Source organism: Camelus bactrianus, chromosome 19 (assembly GCF_048773025.1).
Source record: "Camelus bactrianus isolate YW-2024 breed Bactrian camel chromosome 19, ASM4877302v1, whole genome shotgun sequence".
Taxonomy (NCBI): domain Eukaryota; kingdom Metazoa; phylum Chordata; class Mammalia; order Artiodactyla; family Camelidae; genus Camelus; species Camelus bactrianus.
This window is the reverse complement of record NC_133557.1, coordinates 7,739,336-7,757,681: the sequence shown is the minus strand read 5'-3', so window position 1 is coordinate 7,757,681 and position 18,346 is coordinate 7,739,336. Positions and strand designations below refer to the sequence as shown.

The window sequence follows — 18,346 nt, the reverse complement described above, 5'->3', positions numbered from 1 at the left end:
ACCCTTGAACCATGCAGGGGTTAGAGGCGTTGATCCTCTGCACAGTTGAAAGTCCACGTATAGCTTTACAGTCAGGTCTACGTATCCATGGTTCCACATCCACGTATTCAACCAACCACAGACTGTGTAGTTCTGTAACATGTACTTATTGAAAAAATTCTGTGTATAAGGAGACCTGTGTAGTTTAAACTCATATTCAAGGATGTGTGTATATATGTATAAAGATAATATATATATATATTTATATATTACAAATTATTTTGTTTTCTACTTTGGTGAACTGTCTGCTCATATTTTTTTGCCCATTTGCCACTGGGTAGCTGGTCTTATTAATTTGTAAAAGCTCTTCATAAATTAGGATATATACCCTTTGCTTATTGTAAGTAACCTAATATTTTCCCCAGTTTATTTCTGCTTTTGACTTAGTTTATGATTGATTTTGCCAAAAAAAAGAAGTTCAAGTTGCACTTTCCAAAGACCACATACACTTACCCTTTTCTTTAACCAAGATCTGAGATGTCAAAAATGATTCTGAGAAGACCACAGATCCTAAGCATCCTCTTCCTCCCAGCAAGTCAGGAATGTCATAGATGGTCATACAAGCCTGCATCAAAGGAGAAACCAGAGTTACAGCAGCTGTCAGTCCTAAAACTTCAGGGGAAGACCCATAACAGACCATGTAATACTGCTTTAAGGCTGATAGCAAAAGAATACTGGTGAATTTCTAAGGAAAACTCAAGTTATCTTCAAATACATCTCAGAATTGGGGAGATGACTTCAGGATCACTCAGGCTTCCCTGCAATTGCTCCTTGGTCAGAGACACACTGGGCTAGAAGAGTATCTTTATGTTTCTATAAATTCCTTCAAACTGCTTATTCTCCCTAAGAGGCAGCAACAGCTTTCCTTCTTAACTGTAACTAGTGTCACATCCCAGCCTGTCCACACTTTCACCCACTCCTTCTTTAGTTTGGGCTAGAGTTTTAAACAAATCTGGAAAGGGGGATAGATGTTTTCATGGATATTTCGGGGGACATGTCAAAACCTGACAATGCTCCTTTACCAAAAAAAAAAAAAAATTAAAAGACAGTTGGTCAAGCTTTTATGGCCAAGACAAAAGAAAAAAAAAACCAAGGCTTCAGTAGGTTGGGGAAAAACAAACAAACAAAAAAACAAAAAACAGGAGCAACTTAGAGAGAGTTCCTAAATGGCTGGTAAGAAGGCTTTAATTAGTTAAAAACTAGTGAAAATGGAGTAATTCTCAGGAGAATCTTGCAGAGGAAATGCAGAAAATGGTATGAGCCAGAGTGAGAGTACAGGGTGCCTGTGAAGACCTGGTGATGCACACGGGGCAGGCAGCACAATGAGCCCTGCAGGTGTGCCTCCTCCTGGCCTGACACTGCTGGATGGCAAAGTGTAAAGATCCTGAAGCTAGAGCTCATTTTCACACCTTGCTGTCCTCGCCCAGGACCCTTGCTCTACCCTCAGGACAGGGACCAAAGACCCAGGCCTCTTGAAGGGATTGCTAGAGTCTCAAAATAAGATGGCACAAGAGTTGAAAAGAAAAAAAACCACAGTTAGAGTCAAAGTCCTTAATCTTCCACGTTGTCATGATAAATGTACAAAAGAGACATGCAGACTTTTTTAGTTAACTTTCTAATTAGGCTTCACAACTGGAAGGTTTATCTAATCTGCTTCAAAGAATTTTGAGTATCTGAAGACACAGAACCTTCCTAGGCTATGTGGTTCTCTTAACTGACAATGAGAACTCTACTTCTTTGATTCCCAGATCAATTAGAAAGACAAATCCTGTGGGTTCCTAATCCCCAACTTTCTTATTTGGCCTCTGGTACTGAGGAAAGGGAGATAGAACATTAAAAAGAATACAAGCAATATTTGTTAGACACTTGCTATGCACTTCCCACATGTGGCATGGGGAGAGAAAAAATATAAAGCATGGTTCCTGTCTTCAGGAAACCTGTAACGTACAGCTGGAGAGACAAGAGCATTCTTACACAGAAGTCGTCATGTGACACATTATTATAGAATTACTCCCTGATTTATGCAGTATAACCTGTGAGTACCATAGGAATACAGTACTTGTAGGGAGAAATCAATAGGGTTAGGCTTGAACTTCATCTCTGTCTGAAGAGGAGGGCAGGATTTGGACAGAAAACATTGTCTTATCTTTTCTTTCCTATTTCATTAGCTGCTATTAAATGCATACTTAACATAATAGTGTAATTCTACTGGACTCCTAGTCACCTACTGCAGTGCAAAGCATCTTCCAAAGCACTGCACAGGAGTCTAAGGAGAGAAGTCAGGGAATTTAAAGTCCTGCAAGGATATGAAGTATTATCACCTAAGTATCAGAAAGCATTTCCCAGTGTCTTAACAATGTCACCAAAAAAATCTCAATTAATTCTAAAAGCACATCAATACAAAACACTGACACATACAGGGAGCAGGTACGTTATAGAAACAGAAATTACTCACAACCTTAAATAATTACCCACATTATATTACTCTCGGTAGATGAGATAACATTACTGCTTGTCCACTGGTGATGGCGCTGGGCATGCATTTGCACCAAGTCATACACACTCGCCCACCCAGTTCCCTGTGACCAAAAGCTCACTGAAATCAAGGCTCAGGGAGTAGCCACAGAATGGACTCAAGGTACAACTTGTACCTATGTATACTACAACCAGAACCTTGGCAGGATGTCCACCATCCTCCCACGCATTACTTGCCAATCTTCTTTGTATCAGAATGCACTGGAATAAACAGAGGACTTGGTTGTGGCTGGGAGCAACTGGCCTAGAAACTCTGGTTCCCCAAGATCATGCCAGCACATCCCAGGACCAGTATTTCTGCATCTCTAATCCCATTCCCCTGGCCCCTCAGTGTGCCTTCAGCACACAAGTCAGAAGGCTCTACTCTGACTACCCCACTTCACAGGAGACTCAGGCCCCTGGTTTTTGTTTGTTTTTTATTTTCACAAGCTCCTGTTAAATAAGGGCGTCAACACAGGCCTTGGAACACATAGAAGTCACTGAAAATTCAGTCTGCATTGAGGTAGATTGTCCTCAGCTCCCATTTGCATGTGAGATCAGAGCAATCTCAGTCACTTGGAGGAAACCTTCTTAACCTCAGGAAGAGGTGTTTACCACCCCCCATCTCCCAGGTAAGACTCTGGGCCCAGAGGCGCCTAGACGTGGGAGTATGGACATGGTGGGCCTGGCACAGCTGCCTGGGCACCCTCAGAAAGCACAGGCTCTCCACTGCTGCAGCTGGAACAGTCCTGAAAATAGACTAGTTTTCTCAGGTAAGGGACGGGCTGTGCAAGACTCCCACCTACTCCCACCTCACCCCTTGTGGATGTCCTCTAAAGGCCATCACCTGCCAGCTGACCTGTAACAGCTCTGCTTACCGTCTTCACAAAGTATAAGCTATCTTCACTGTCCAGAGGCACGATTCTAGAAGAGGAAAGAGATGGGAGAGAGATTAAGTTTACAGTGTTCTTCTTTTTCAACTTAGCAGCAACTCACACCCTCAGCTCTCTCTCAGGGATTTTCAAGACACTGGATGGTATGTATGCAGAATTCCACTTGGAAGGAATTAGGTCCTCCACCCCCAACCCCAGTCTTTCCGTGGGAAGCATCAGGGTAGAGCGTCTCAGCCGAGCACAGCCAAAGCCGAACCCAGCCCTCAAGTGATGCCACTGCCAGGTGGGGAACTGTGAGAAGACCATGCATGCCAGCAGTTACAAGGCAGCCTCTCTTCTTTTTGATCCTAAAACTTGGCTCAAATGAGGATGCACCACAAACATACTTACCTTCCCTGATTATTCACAGCATGTATATGAAAAGCCATCTTGGAGCTACAGACCCAAAACAAAATAAAACAAAAGTCAGTCTTCTCTTGCTGACCACTGGATTGGCATCTTCCCCAGACACTTGCCACTCCAGTGCACTTGTGCTGGGCCCTCACGGTCACCAGTCAGGTGTACGTCATCCTTGTATTAGCTACCTGCCCCAGGGTACCATGCCAACAGCCAGTGTGAGGCCAGTGTCTGACTCCAGTCATGGCTCTGCCAGCTCTGTGCAGATTCTCAGAGCTATCTTGACTCTTGGACAGAGAAAAAGTGAACTATGTGACAGGACCGTTGTCCCCGGCAGACTGGGTGCAAGCTTCTATACTTGCCTGGGGCCTCTGGCCCACAGCCTAGACATGTTCTCCTGATCTTCCTCCTCTTCAACACCTTCGCAGTCAAGCTGCCATCCCTGCTCGGAGCCTGACTGCTACCCACAGTCAACTGCTGGTAATTACGGGCATGGTCAGGCTAAGGAATAGCCAGAACACCCTTTGGCTTCAACTCTTTTTGTGAAAGAAAGTTTCTAAATTGTGTAAGCTTAGTTTTTGCGTTAACAAGTACTGGTCAGTCATATGCTAACTTCCCACGTTCCTCCTGGGAGAAGATTTGCTAACCTGATGCAGTCTGAGGGAAGTGACCACGTGGAGAGAAGGGAGGAGGGATCTAGGGTGGAGGACTGGCCCTGGAAGACTCTCCTCCTAGTGCCTGGGGGTTCTTTGTTCCTTCCTCCAGGTATAGTGGGACACCCAAGCCTAGGAGGCCTTGGGATTGAGAGGTGGCCTGCCCTGGAAAGGCTGACTGGGTTAGGCAAGGCCCTGAGGACAGGAGGAGTGGAATGATTATGTCAGCCATGCCGATGGTACCAGAGAAGACCCCACTGAGACAGCAGCTACCATTCACTTGCCCAATCACTCTATATGGTGGGAAGATGAGGAAATGCACAAGGTCCTGGGTTTAATTCCCCAGTACCGTCATTAAAATAAATACCTAATTACCCACCCCCAAATGAAACTCCCTGATACTGGTGTCTTTTGTCTCTTTTGCAAAAAAGTACACCAGTATACCAAGTGGTCCTCAAATGGGATAGAAAGTGTGGACTAAGCTATAGACAAAGACCACACAGAGATCCACTGCGATGTGCCAGGAGATGTGTGGTGGGAATACTGCCAGGAAGCCAAACTCCTAGGCCTTCTAGACCGAGACATGGCCAGGCTCAGGGGTTTCTACCATCCGAGAGGCAAATGAGGCCCACGGCAGACTATTCTAAGTAGTGACCATCTTCATGTGCCCAGGGCCCCCGATCTTAACACACCTCACCACTTATGCCCCCAGCTTCACCCTTCTGACCTTTGAACCCAGGTCTGTCGGGTCTCCTGTGGTTCTAGTATTGATCTGCCTCCCACTGCAGCCCCAGTCAGTGTGTCTGACGCTCATACAGTTCCTCCATCTTTGGCTCCTTGGCCTCTCAAATAAAGCCCTGATCATGAATGACTCTCCTTCATACATCCTACTGTTTTACTGGAACATTTCTCAAAGGGGAGACAGAATATCATATACAAGGGAGAAAGGGTTTTTTAAAACACAAACATTAAAGAAAAAATTTTACAGACAATATCAGTCATTGCTTACTATAGGGCTGCCTTAAACCGCATCAACTCAAAGGAATTTAACCCAGATCCCAGGGTCTGCTCAGCTACCTCCTTGGCCTGTAAAACCAGTAACAAAACAGAGAGAATTAGCTTTTACAACACGAAAGAGCATACTTAACTGATAGGAAGAGCCCTCCTAACATTTGGTCAGAACACTGCCCATCCCCTCTATGTGACTGCTTTGTATATACATCAACAGATTAAAATGAAAACATCTTGTTAAGGGAAACAGGTGCCTGCTTTCTTTAGGCTGAGTTCACAAGAAAACACTTCATTCAGGCAGGTGGGCACTACAACCTGATCTGCTGGTGAGCTGTAACCAGCTGGCACAGTGCCATTGTGAGTTCTGGAAAAGTACTTTCTCCTCCCCTCTCCCCTGGCTCTGGGGGAGGGACCACTGCCCTCTGTTTCTGCACAGATGCCAAGAATATTTAAATAACTAGAGCTACAAAAGGTCAGTTAAAACACAAAGGTGCAGAACTGATATTGAAGGACAGCCTACTGTTTTGCATAAGCTTTTAGCTAAAGGGCTGAGAAATCCCAAGTATCAGGGATTCAAGTTCAGTGAGGAGGGGAGATGGCAAGGAGCTGGTAACTAGGCTACTGTCTCTTCAATGTCTACGACACAACCTTTCCAATGTCAAATGGCTTGCTTCAGGAAAGGTCCTACTGGCACTGGGAGGCATCAGCCCGACTCTTCTCATCTCCTTACTGGGGCAGATATAGAATCCAACTCCGCAGGGCAGGGTAACCGCAAAACAGCAAGGAAGTTAACAGTCAGAACAAGAACACATGCGCCTATCTAGGAGAGGCAAGTCAGATTTTCTAATCTTCAGTTATTTTTTAAAAACAGAATTATAGTAAATCAAACTAGGTAGCTCAAAACAAACTTACCTAACTTTATAAAAACTCACAATAGAATAATGAATATTTTTCTTTATTTTTTAACTTTTAAAAGCCTTTAAAAAAAACTACTGAAGTAAAACAATATACTACAGAATGATTTTTCTTTAACACAACCAGATATCTGCAAAGAAGTGCTGATTAGCTGCCATTCATCAGACAATGGCAGGTCACAGGCAGCACAAGTTCAGAGCTCGAAACGCATCTCCTTGTCTGGCACCCACGCTCACACGAAACTAAGTACTGTAAGGTGTCCAAGGGAAAAACAGACGGATAAGAAGTTTTTCATTAAAATAACTACTAAAGAAAGAGAAACATGGTATTTAAATTACCTTTGTTAGACTGGAAGTTTTAGCATAACATGCAATGGCAGCCAAAACAGCCTCCATAACAGCAGCATATAACTGGGACAAGAGCCTACTTTAAAGACAAAAAGTAAGGGTTAACTCCAGCATCACAAGCTGCATGCACATAAATGACATTCTCTAAGAAAATGACTTTTAAACAGAATGAGAAAGGTATAAAAACAGAACTTGATTTCTAAACCTTTTAAAAGTCATGTGCCCCATCTAATTTTTATTTTGCTTTTGTTAAACCATGATAAGAAGAACCAGTTCATCTTAATTCTGCTCAAAAGACCAGCCCTCCCTGTCTGTGATCCAACGGAGGAAAACCATGTGGGCTCCCTGACCCGCTATGAGGACCCGGAAGGTGTCATGACACAAACTTCCTGCTTTTCCAGGAACCAACCACACCCCATCTTCATGTTGTCCCCTCCCCAGGACTGCTAAAGGCTGGCTGCCACTGGAACCTCAGGATGGGAGACTTTTATCCAGCTGAAGAGAAGATGGGTTCCATTTAAATTCAAATTATCAGCCATAGACCACTTTCTAAACAGTTTATCTGGTCTACAGAATACAGAACGCTTTGAGGAGAAGCATCTCCTGTCTACACTCACCCTCCTCCACCCCCAATCCTGCTCTTCTTGTCTGACCTCTCACTTCCCACAGTCATTTTAAGGAGGTTTATTTCTTTGCCAGGCAGGGACTTCCATGAACATCTCTAGAAAATCCAAGTCTGGTTCCCTTTGGGGCAGGGTTTCTCAATCTCTGCATTTTGGGTCAGCTAATTCTTTGTTGTGGGGTCTGTCCTGTGCATGAAAGGATGTTTAGCAGCATCCCTGGCCTCTCAGAAGTATCCCAAGTTGTGACAAACAAAAATGTCTCCAGACATTGCCAAACGTCCCTGGGGGTGGGGGATGGGGAAGGACTGGGGGGACTGGTGAGGTAAAATTGCCCTAGGTTGAGAACCACTGCTTTAGGGGAACAAGACCCAGGATCTTATTAGGATAATTACAGAGAGAAGGGGCTCATCTATGAGGGCTGGAAAGGCAGGGAAGGCAGCTTGGCAAGAAGCTGCCTCACCTAAGTTTAAGTCTATTTTTTAAACCTAAGAATCTTCTAACAGGTAAAGGAAGGCAAAAGGAATTTGATAGCAGGAAGGAACACAGAAATGATCTGGTCTAAGGCTCTCATCTTACAGAAGAAACAAGTAGGGCCTACAGAGGTGGAGTAAGTTGTCCAAGGCCAAAGAAAACAACAGACTTGAATTCACGTCTGCTCTCAGCCTGCTGCTGTTTTCCTGTGCCACGTGACACTGCCAACTCCTTCAACCTCCTCCTTGGCTCCTACTCTGCACCGTAGGTAAGAGATTTCAGTTGGGTAGAAGCAAAAAGAAGAGAGAAAGAATACATAACAAAATGACAGCACCAAGGTTCAATGTATCCTGAAGATTGTTGGCCAGCCCACAGCAGAGGGGTATGTCCTGGTAGAAGGTGCCCAGCACGGACACTGCCAATGAGCTTGGCCACTTCCACGTATGATGAGAATCCTTCGCACTTCATCACTAATGGCCAAAACTTTATAGAGGCCAACACCAAATACATACAACATACCCTTCCTCCCTCCCTCAGCCAGCTTGACTCAAACATCACTCAGTACCAACACTGACCTCCTCCTACAGACCCCCAGGCAAGAGCTCAATACAGAGCTACTTGGCTTCTGACTCATAAAATGGCCTGGGTGGGAGGCCTGAGGCCCATAACTAGGAACGGGACTGCTCTATGCCTGGATGGTGCTGCTGCCGCTTCCATGAGGACTCCATAAGGCCCAAGTTCCACCAGCCCTGTGATTCACCAAGGCACCTAATGTGGGCCCAACTACCTCTCAACACCACCCCCTGAAGCAGGGCACCAATGGATTTGGTTTAGGCAGGATGGCTAAGGGTCCAGAATGAGGATCCAGGGCAGTGGATTCTCTGTAGCCTGTCTCTGCTAGCCTCTGGGAAGCAGAGCCCACACTAGTTTGTGCTGGGATAATTAATTAGGTTAATAATAGAACTCTACTATGTTCATTACTTCTGAAAGAAAATTCCTTTATGGTATTCAGAAATTCCAGCATTACTATGGACTGATTATGTCCTCCCAAAACTCATGTTGAAGCCCTGATCCCCAATATGACTGCATGTGGCGACAGGACCAGGCCTTTAAAGAAGTAATTAAAGTTAAATGAGGTCATAAGGGCGGGGCCCTAATCCAACAGGATTGGTGTCCTTTAAGAAGAGACACCAGAGAGCTCTCTCTCCATGTGAGAAACAAAGGAAAGACCAGGTGAGGACACACTGAGAAGGTGGTAGTCTACAACTCAAGAAGAGAGGCCTCACCAGAAACAAACCCTGCTGGTACCTAGGTCTTGGACTTCTAGCCTCCAGAATTATGAGAAAATAAATTTCTGTTGTTTAAGCCACCCAGTCTGTGGTATTTTGTTATGGCAGCCCAAGGAGACTACTATAAGCATTAATGAGTTTATTTCCTGTCTTTGGTTTCCTGCTATATGCAGGGGAGAGAAGTCAACACTAGGTCTTTTCTAAAGCTGCACAGCCTGAGTTGAGATCCTAGCTCTGTTCCATAAGCCTGAGTATCAAATTCAGAGGAAACACTCCTCAGAGCAGATGTGGTTCCACACAGATTCTCCCAATGGGTTTCAGAATGTTTTATTTTTTTGGAAAGCCTCTAATAAAAAATGTACTATGTAGAAGATATATTAAGAAGAGTTATGCCATTTAAATGCATGGGTGTGCAGGTAGGAAATCTCTGAGTTCTGGAGAGGGGAGCAGATAGCAAACCTGGCAGAGTCACCAGCCTGCACTTCAAGATGAGAGGTAGGAGCTGGAACCTCCTGGGAGACGACACAGCTCTGCTTGCCACTTAAACCAGATGTCCTACCCAATACTGATCTCAAAAGGAGGTGGCTGGGACAGCCACAACTTCTGAGTAACTCAACTTTGAGAAAGAAAAACATGTAACAGAAATGAAGACTTACATTTGTTCAGTTTTCTTGGGCAGCTTGTTGTCATCCCCTGTGAAAGAGGACCATGTATTAAGAATGTGACAAGATTAGAGGAGATGCAAACACTTCACAAAGAGACTAGAATTTCTTAATTTGAAGGAGATGTCAGGAGCTACTTTTTTTTTCTTTTGAGTTAAACATAGTATAAACACAAACAACAGTGAAACCTAGCTTTTCCCAGTATCCTCATGGACCTTCGCCTCTGACACTGACTTAAAAAAATTTTTTTTAATTCTTATTTTTTATTGAAGTGTAACAAAGTGTTACAATGTTAGTTTCAGGTGTACAGCCAAGTGATTCAATTATGTGTGTGTGTGTGTGTGTGTGTGTGTGTGTGTGTGTCTGTGTGTGTGTGTGTATTTTCAGTTTCTTTTCCATTATGGCTCATTACAAGAAATTGAACACTGCTATACAGTTGGTCCTTGTTGTTTATTTTATATACAGTAATGTGTATCTGTTAATCCCAAACTCTCAATCTATCCCTCCCCACCTCTTTCTCCCCTGGTAACCACAGCTTGTTTTCTATGTATGTGAGTCCATTTCTAGTTTGTAAATAAAATTTGTTATCTTTTTTTTTTAGATTCTACATATAAATGACATCATATGATATTTGTCTTTTTCTGTCTGACACACTTCACTTAATATGATAATCTCTAGGTCTATCCATGTTGCTGCAAAGGGCAGTATTTCATTCTTTTTTATGGCTGAGTAATATTCCATTGTGTATATATACCACATTTCCTTTATCCAGTCATCTGTCGATGGACATTTAGGTTGTTTTCATGTCTTGACTATTGTAAATAGTGCTGCTGTGTACACTGGGGTGCATGTGCCCTGACACTGACTTTGACAACCCACTCAGCATCACCACTAAATACCAGAGAAGACATGCAGAATCTTAGGCTCTGGAATGTTTTTGCCTCTTTTTAATTTTTTCAATTAGGAGGTATAAGTAAGCAGACTCAGATCTGCCTCTTTTTTCATCTCCTTAATTATCTAACTCAAGTAATGCTGCTTTCAGAGTTCCCCAGCTAATATAACAACACTCAGGAAAAAACCTGAGTCCTGGCATACTCTCCTCTGTGCAACAGTGCTGGGATCCTCATTCATTATAGAGGTTCTTCTCTGTGTCTCTTTGGATGTTTGCAGCTTCTGGTTACCCCAGCAAGGAGGGCAGCCTCAGTCAGCCTAGTTTTATGGCTGCCTCCTCAGCACAGAGCACTTGCTCCTGTCAATGTTCCCAGCTCATGGGTTCTACCATGGCCCTTTCCTCACCTTCCTCACAAGAACAGTGGGTACCTGGCTGAGTCATTAAAACTCCTGCTGCAGCCCATACCTCCTCCTGCTGTCTCCAACTAGGACTGACTCATCTTTGCCTTCCCTCTGATAACAAGCACACAGTCTTACACATAATTACACTTAATATATATATAGCTGATAATTATTCCTCCTGAAATACACTTTGTGAGAAATGTATTAGGTATATCAACTCACCATCTGGAATCAGAGAGGGAGTTAGAGGCTACAAAATGAGTTTCTGAGGAAAGTAGTAAATTGCGAGTCCATTTCTAGCTCCCGGGAGAAAAAATTCGTTTAGGTAAGTTGATGAGATGACAACTTACAAGGACTTACCCAAGTAAGGAACATGAGTAGCTCCAAAAAAGTATGTTCTTGAACAAGCAAGGGGCCCTTTTGGTGAAACACACTGTACTACCTGGATGTCAGGGAAAAAAAAAAAAGTTAAAAAGGAGCAGGGACTTCAGTGTGTACTGTAAGAGAAACAAAATATAGGCAATGGAAATCAATTTTATTTCATTAACAGCTGATTTATTATTTTTTAAAGACATAGAGGGAAAGATCTCCTTTAACTGCTGTTTTTCCAATGGTATCTTGTGTTTTTATTGGCTGTATTGTGGGGTTGCTGTTGCGTCAGCCCAGGATGCTAATGAGTTAACAACCTAGAAGGAAAAGAGGAAATGTGCTTGGGGTTTGACTGTCATTAATATTTAGTCCAGAATGTTCATAGTGAGGACATTCGCTGACATGTGCAGATATGGTGGGGGGAGGGGGCAACTACAAATTCAGGAAAGAAGGGTGCTACCCAGCTCCCCATCTTCATCTGTATTTCATCTCTCTACACAGGCCTTCCAGAAGAGAAAATAACTTCTCTAAATTTTTAAATTCTTATTTTTCTTCCCTGTTTAGTTGTTCATTTATATAGAGATAGAAGTGGATGTCCTTTTCTCTTTTGAAAATCCGACATCTCGTCAGGATTCCTAGGATAGCAGATATAAAATGCAAAAATGCTAACACAAGAACTAAAGGAAAGGAAATTAATACAGTACAAAAAAAAAGCTCCATATGACACAAATACTCATTCTATTTTACTCCATTGTTTTAGGAAGTCACAAGAGAATATATGGCATTTTTCTGTACTATTGTGAACACTGTGAATCTAAGTTCTACATTTGAAATAAAGATTTAATTCTGACTAAGCTAAAACTCATCATAGTGAATATGATCAACAGTGCTATGAGCCTAAATGAAAATTCATGTGCATATTTCTTCTGTTGGTTAATAGGCTTATTTCCTCAATTAAAACATGTTCCTTAGATTTCCAAATTTTCCTTAAAGTTTTTAAGGTGCCATGTGTTTCAAACCTGCTTCCTTAGATGATGTCACAAATTTACATAAGCATATATTAACATTAAATTGATTGATATTTACATGATAAAGGAAACTGGTGTAGTAGAATTTGCATATGTAAAACTGCTCAGATAATCTGGATTTGCATGCTTTACATGACATATATTAATTTGTAAATTATTCACAAATGGCACAGAAATGGAAAGGATAAGTATCTCACCTTGAAACAGAGCTGAATGAAGATCGTAACTATGAATGAAGTTCAGAACTAGAACCCTCACCACCTGAGGACCAGGTCTCAGGTAAGTTCCTTGACTTCATTAGGTTTCCGTGTTTGTAAAATAAAGATCTCCAATTATCACAGAAAGTTGTGTAAAGAACCTGCTAAATTTCTGTTTTATTAAATAGACTTTTTTTAAGTGCAGTTTGAGGTTTACAGAAACTGAACCATAAGTACAGAGTTCCTGCCTAGCTCCTCTCCTTCCCTGCCACTACAATTTCACCTATTAATGTCATATTATATTTGTTACAATTGATTAACTAATACTGATACATTATTATTAAAGTCCATAGTTTACATTACAGTTCACTGTTTATATTGTACACTATATGGGAATGACATGTGTCCATCATGACTATATCATATAGTATAGTTTCACGGTCCTAAAAATCCCCTGTGCTTCATGTATTCTTGTTCCCTCTCAAACTCCAGGCAACAACTGACTTAGTCTCTGTAGTTTTGCCTTTTGCAGAATGTCATATACTGGGAATTAGCCTTGGCAATCTGGCTTCCTTCACTTAGCAATGTGCATTTCAGGTTCCTCCATGTTGTTTTGTGGTTTGATAGTTCTTTTTATCAGTGAAACATATTCCATTGTATGGATGTACCAGTTTATTTATCCATTCACCTATTGAAGGACACCTTGGCTGTTTCTAAGTTTTGACAATTATGAAAAATGCTGCTATAAAAAAAAATTCCTTGCGTAGGTTTTTGCGTGAACGTAAGTTTTCAACTCATTTGGGTAAATACCAAGGAGCATAATTGGTGCTAAAAGTATGTTTAGTTTTGTGAATCAAACTATCTTCCAAAGTGTCTGTACCATTTTACATTCTTACCAGTAATAAACAAGTTTCTGTTGCTCCACATTCTCTTCAGCATTTGGTGTTGTCAGTGTTTTAGATTTTAGCCATTCCAAGGTGTGTAAGGGATGGCTAAATTATTGCTCCAAACATTTCACAGCACCATCCTCACTGACTCTTCTACTAGCCCAAGAGATCCTTAAAGGCAGAGACCACGACTATATACGCCCTGCACCTAGCACAGTGCACCTAGCACATAGCAGACACTCAATAAGGATCACTGAACTAACGAGTGAAAGCCCTTTGGCTTTAGAGTTGCACAGACTTAAGAACGGAAGCTGGTTATGTCATCCATAATGTGAGTGTGTATTGGGGTTGGTTTCTTTTTTTGAAAAACTTTTGAGATAAAATTCGCTATTTTAAAGTATATAAAAAATGCTGTACTGGTTTTATCACTGTGCTCTTTTGTCCTGTCCTTCTTATTGTTCCATGATTCCTTCTTTTTAAATCATTTCCTCTTTGTTTTGACCGAACTTCCTCTAGTCACTCCTTTAGGATAGGTCTGCTGGCAACAAATTCTCTTAGTTTTCCTTCATCTGAGCATATCTTGATTACTCCTTCATTCCTGAAGATTTTCACTGGATATACATTTTTAGGTGACAGTTCTCTTTTGGCACTTGAAATGTAACGGTTAAGACACAACAAACTCAGGCTTTGAATAACTGTCTATTTTCAAGTTAATTTAAAATTCCTATTCTACTGATGATACTACTTGGATAACAAGACTTTGGTTTGTGAAAGTATTTTTTTTTAACCTTTTCCTTTCAAATATTTAAAAATTAAATATGATGCTTTCAAATCACACTTAGTACTTATATAAAAATAGTTAAATTTTTTAAATTTTTTTTTGTCTGTGGGGCAGGGGAGGTAATTAGGTTTATTTATTTATCTTTTTAATGGAGGTACTGGGGACTAAACCCAGAACCTCATGCATGCTACGTATATGCTCTACCATTGAGCAAAACTCTCCCCATGAAAAATGCATAGTTTTTAATCACTTTTCACTCCAAAACAACTTCAAATTCAAGGTTAAATCAATACACTAATTAGAAAGGTTCCATTTATCCAGCTCCTCTCTTCCCTATTTGATAATAAAACCAATTAGGCAACAGTCAAGCCACTCACCATGTGTTTGGCAAAGCTCCCACTGGGACCAGTGCTGCGTACCAGGTGCCCTTCAGAAGGGAAGTTAAAGTTGCCAGCATTCAGGTTTTCTTGTGTGGAATGATTACCAAAGAGAACGAATGGCTGCCTATTAGGGCTAGAGTGGCAAATCAAAAACATGTGATTACAAAAGAGATTCCTGGCCAGGGCAACTTCCAAATGAGTGAGTTCTGAGGCTTCCCTGAGTGGCATCCTGCAGTCTCAGCAAGGCGGTCAGTACAGTCCACCTAATGCTCCCTGCGGGTTGAGAACACATGCCAAATGTCTCTGACTCCTCCTACTGACCCATAGGGAATCAGTTATTTAGGGACAAAAACTAAACCTAAGCCATGGTTATACTTCCAGCTTATCCTACCTCTTAAGGAGAAAGCTCTGTAAGTTTGCTGTCCATGATGCACAGATGGAGCAAAATCCCAGTTTCATATAATAGCGTTTTGATAGGAATATACATTTTCAGGAATGATAGCAATTGTGATACTCACACTGTAGACAGACAAAAGAACTGTTAACCACTCCTGAGTAGCTTTTAGGAGGGAAGGAGGGTAGGGTTGCAAATATTCTCACCACATCTACCTGTCCCTGCCCCTATCCTCCTCTTCCCTCTCTTCTCTTAGCTGGACTTGTCTTTTTATTTTTGTTTTTACTTTCTGCTCATTTCTCAGTCCACTTTAATCAACAACCCCCAACAGTCATTTCACTTAAACTGCTCTTGCAAAAGTCACCAACGCCTTTCATGTAGCATATAGCAAGTCCAGTGCAAAGTCTTCAGCCCGCCCTTCCTTGGTCTCTCAGAAACACCTGACACTCTCCCCTTGCAAGAGCTGTTGCTTTCAGTGCACTGTTCTCCTCTGTATTCATAGGGTTTTACCATCTGGTAAAACAGCTGTCTGTTTTCTCCCCTCCTCTCTCATGATTTGCTCCCTAAACCTGTTCCCCTTTCCGATCTTGCAGTAAATAAAACGCATCATCATCCATCAAGGGACTGAGCCAGGCCCAAGAGGCCTCCTTGACTTTTCCTGCTTCCTCACCCTCTAAACTCAATTAATTATCCAAATTCACTCCTGTTTGTCCCGTTCCCTCCATCCACATGGTCACAAGCCTAGTCCGTACTGGCATCATTTCTTCCCTGGACAACTGCAATACTTCCTCACAGTTTCTCTGCTTCCACTCTACTCTCCTATAATCTGTTCTCCACACTGCAGAAAGGACAATCTTTTAAACATTTATTTATTTCCAGGTGAAGGGCCGAATTCTTTCACAAGGCCAACAAGGACTTACATGGTCTGGCCTGACCAAATTCTTTAGCTCCACTGAAGGCCACTCTCTCTCAACTCCCATACTCCAGCCAAACTCATCTTCTTTTATGTTCCTCACATTCTCATCTCAAGACCACTGCTATTCTCCTTTAATTATCTTTACTGATCATTCACATCTTCCCCAAGAGGTCACATTCTCCAGTGTAGTCTTCATGGTATCATGTTCTTTTCTCATTCAAGGAGCCAGAGTTTGCAATTATGTATTTCTTTGTGAGGTTGCTTGATTAATGTCTTATTGCTCCACCACACAACACACTTCATAAGGGCAGACACCATGTCTGGTTTATGTTTTAACCATGTATCTCTTGCTTGGTATGTCATATGTTCTCAATGAACATTCAATGACTAAAGGATATTTTTAAAAGACAGTTTCTGCTATGGATTGAACGCTGTGTCTTTCCCAAATTCATATGTTAAAATTCTAACCCCCAAAGTGATAGTATTAGGAGGCAGAGCCTTCGGGAGGTGATTAGGTCATAAGGATGGAGCCATTATGAGTGGGATTATAAAAGAGGCTCTCATAAAAGAGATTCCAGAGACATCCTTCGCCCTACCTGCCACGTGAGGTTTCAGTGAAATGACAGCTATCTAAGAGGAAGAGGGTCCTTACCAGACACCAAATCTGCCAGTGTCATGATTTTGGACTTCCTAGCCTTCAGAACTGTGAGGCCTCCAAACTGCTGTTATAAGCTTCACAATCTATGGTATTTTTGTCATAGCAGCTAAGATAGTTTTCTTTATCTCATTCTTTTCCCCTAAATTACCCTTAGTGTATATTGTGTGGAAAATCCTTTGCATTTCTTTTCATTATTCTTAAAAATACTTCATCAAGTTTTAGGCAAACAGGGACTCTTAAAAGTAAACATGACTCTGATTTTAATTCTGATGCTTAATTCAAGTTAAGCGACACTGAGCAGAAAAAGATGACTTTTGAGTCCCAGCCAGGGTAGTCTGTCTCACTATCAGATTGGACTGGAATTGGGGAAGAAAAGAAAAGGAAAGATCTACTCTCATTTATCCATCCAAGGAACCACCCCTGCTGAGCCCTCCTGATTATCATGGCAAAAGAGGTGCTGAATGAAACACTCTAAGAAAACAAATGCAGCAACTCTCATTGCTCCCATGCCTCCCTGGGGCTGGACCTTTATGCCCAAGCCCTTTTATTCCCCACAAGTCACTGCTGATCCCTGCCCAGCCCTTGGTCATTCTGCTTCCTCTCACTTTGCTGGGCCATGGATGGAATAAAAAAATCCTTTCTTTAGATTTCAGCAAGCTACAATGTTTTAAAAGCTAATTTAATATAAAACTGGTTTTAACACAAAAATATAAAAGCAGTGAAACAGATAATTTTAAAGAGTATGGATTTCTTACTCTGTCATGACTAAAGTCAACCCGTATTTTCCTGACTCCAGCTTCTGGACTTAGATGCTCTCCTATATCCACCCCCTTGTCAACACCATTTTCTCTATTACCATTCAACTATCTTTGCCAAGAATCTTACCTATTTTCAGTTATATGACTGGAGATCATTCCATGACTGAAGTAACTTCTGAATGGCTACAAAAGAAGCCAACGTTATATATATTAAGATCACAATTTTATAAAACAATCACAAACCCCTCATATATGTATGTATACTGTCTGTGTGTGTGTGTGAGAGAGAGAGACACGTATGTTGATAAATTGTTTTAAGAACATGGAAGGACATATGTGATGGATAAAAACATAAATTTTGGGGATAGACAGCAAACAAATACCAGCAAAGAAAAAAGATAAAATGCTACAAAAGAAAAAAAGAAAAGGAAGGTTAAAAAAAAGAAATTCTTGTCAGATTTTAGTTTTTAACTACTAAAAGGAAACTGGACCAACCACCATCTATGGTCCAAATTACTAACAATACAGGAATTTTTTTCCTGATATTAGAAAATTTCCCCAACATTTCCAATAATTAGAATTATGTTAATTCTACAAATTAGAATACATGTTAATTCTAATATCAATGTAGACTAATTTAAAATCAGTGGTGAGGAAGAATCCAAGGAACTCTATGGGTATGTCACTACATCCTATTTTTAAATTATTTAAATCTTTAAAAAAATTTTTAAAGATTTTTAAAAGATAAAAAGATAATTGACTCTTTAAATAAAAATAAGAGCAATATACTGTGGGATATATAACATAATGTAAAAGTAAACTGCATGACAACAAAGATCAACTCCAGTTTCAAAGATCAGGGGTAAGGCTTG

The 18,346-nt window shown here is 41.4% G+C and overlaps 1 protein-coding gene across 2 annotated transcripts in view; it reads right to left on the bottom strand.

Annotated features, from left to right (window-relative positions):
- The window catches only part of DNAAF9 (dynein axonemal assembly factor 9), a 107,948-nt gene that overhangs the window by 51,165 nt on the left and 38,437 nt on the right, over positions 1–18,346 (bottom strand). The window contains exons 9-17 of one of the 2 annotated variants that reach the window (XM_074346995.1): positions 17,602–17,657; positions 14,746–14,881; positions 11,467–11,548; positions 9,808–9,844; positions 6,760–6,847; positions 5,505–5,581; positions 3,837–3,881; positions 3,432–3,477; positions 493–604 (exon numbers count right to left, since the gene is read on the bottom strand). In XM_074346995.1, coding sequence (XP_074203096.1) covers positions 493–604; positions 3,432–3,477; positions 3,837–3,881; positions 5,505–5,581; positions 6,760–6,847; positions 9,808–9,844; positions 11,467–11,548; positions 14,746–14,881; positions 17,602–17,657 — 679 coding nt within the window. The remainder of the gene's footprint in view (positions 1–492; positions 605–3,431; positions 3,478–3,836; positions 3,882–5,504; positions 5,582–6,759; positions 6,848–9,807; positions 9,845–11,466; positions 11,549–14,745; positions 14,882–17,601; positions 17,658–18,346) is intronic. The other variant, XM_074346996.1, reaches the window with a different exon arrangement.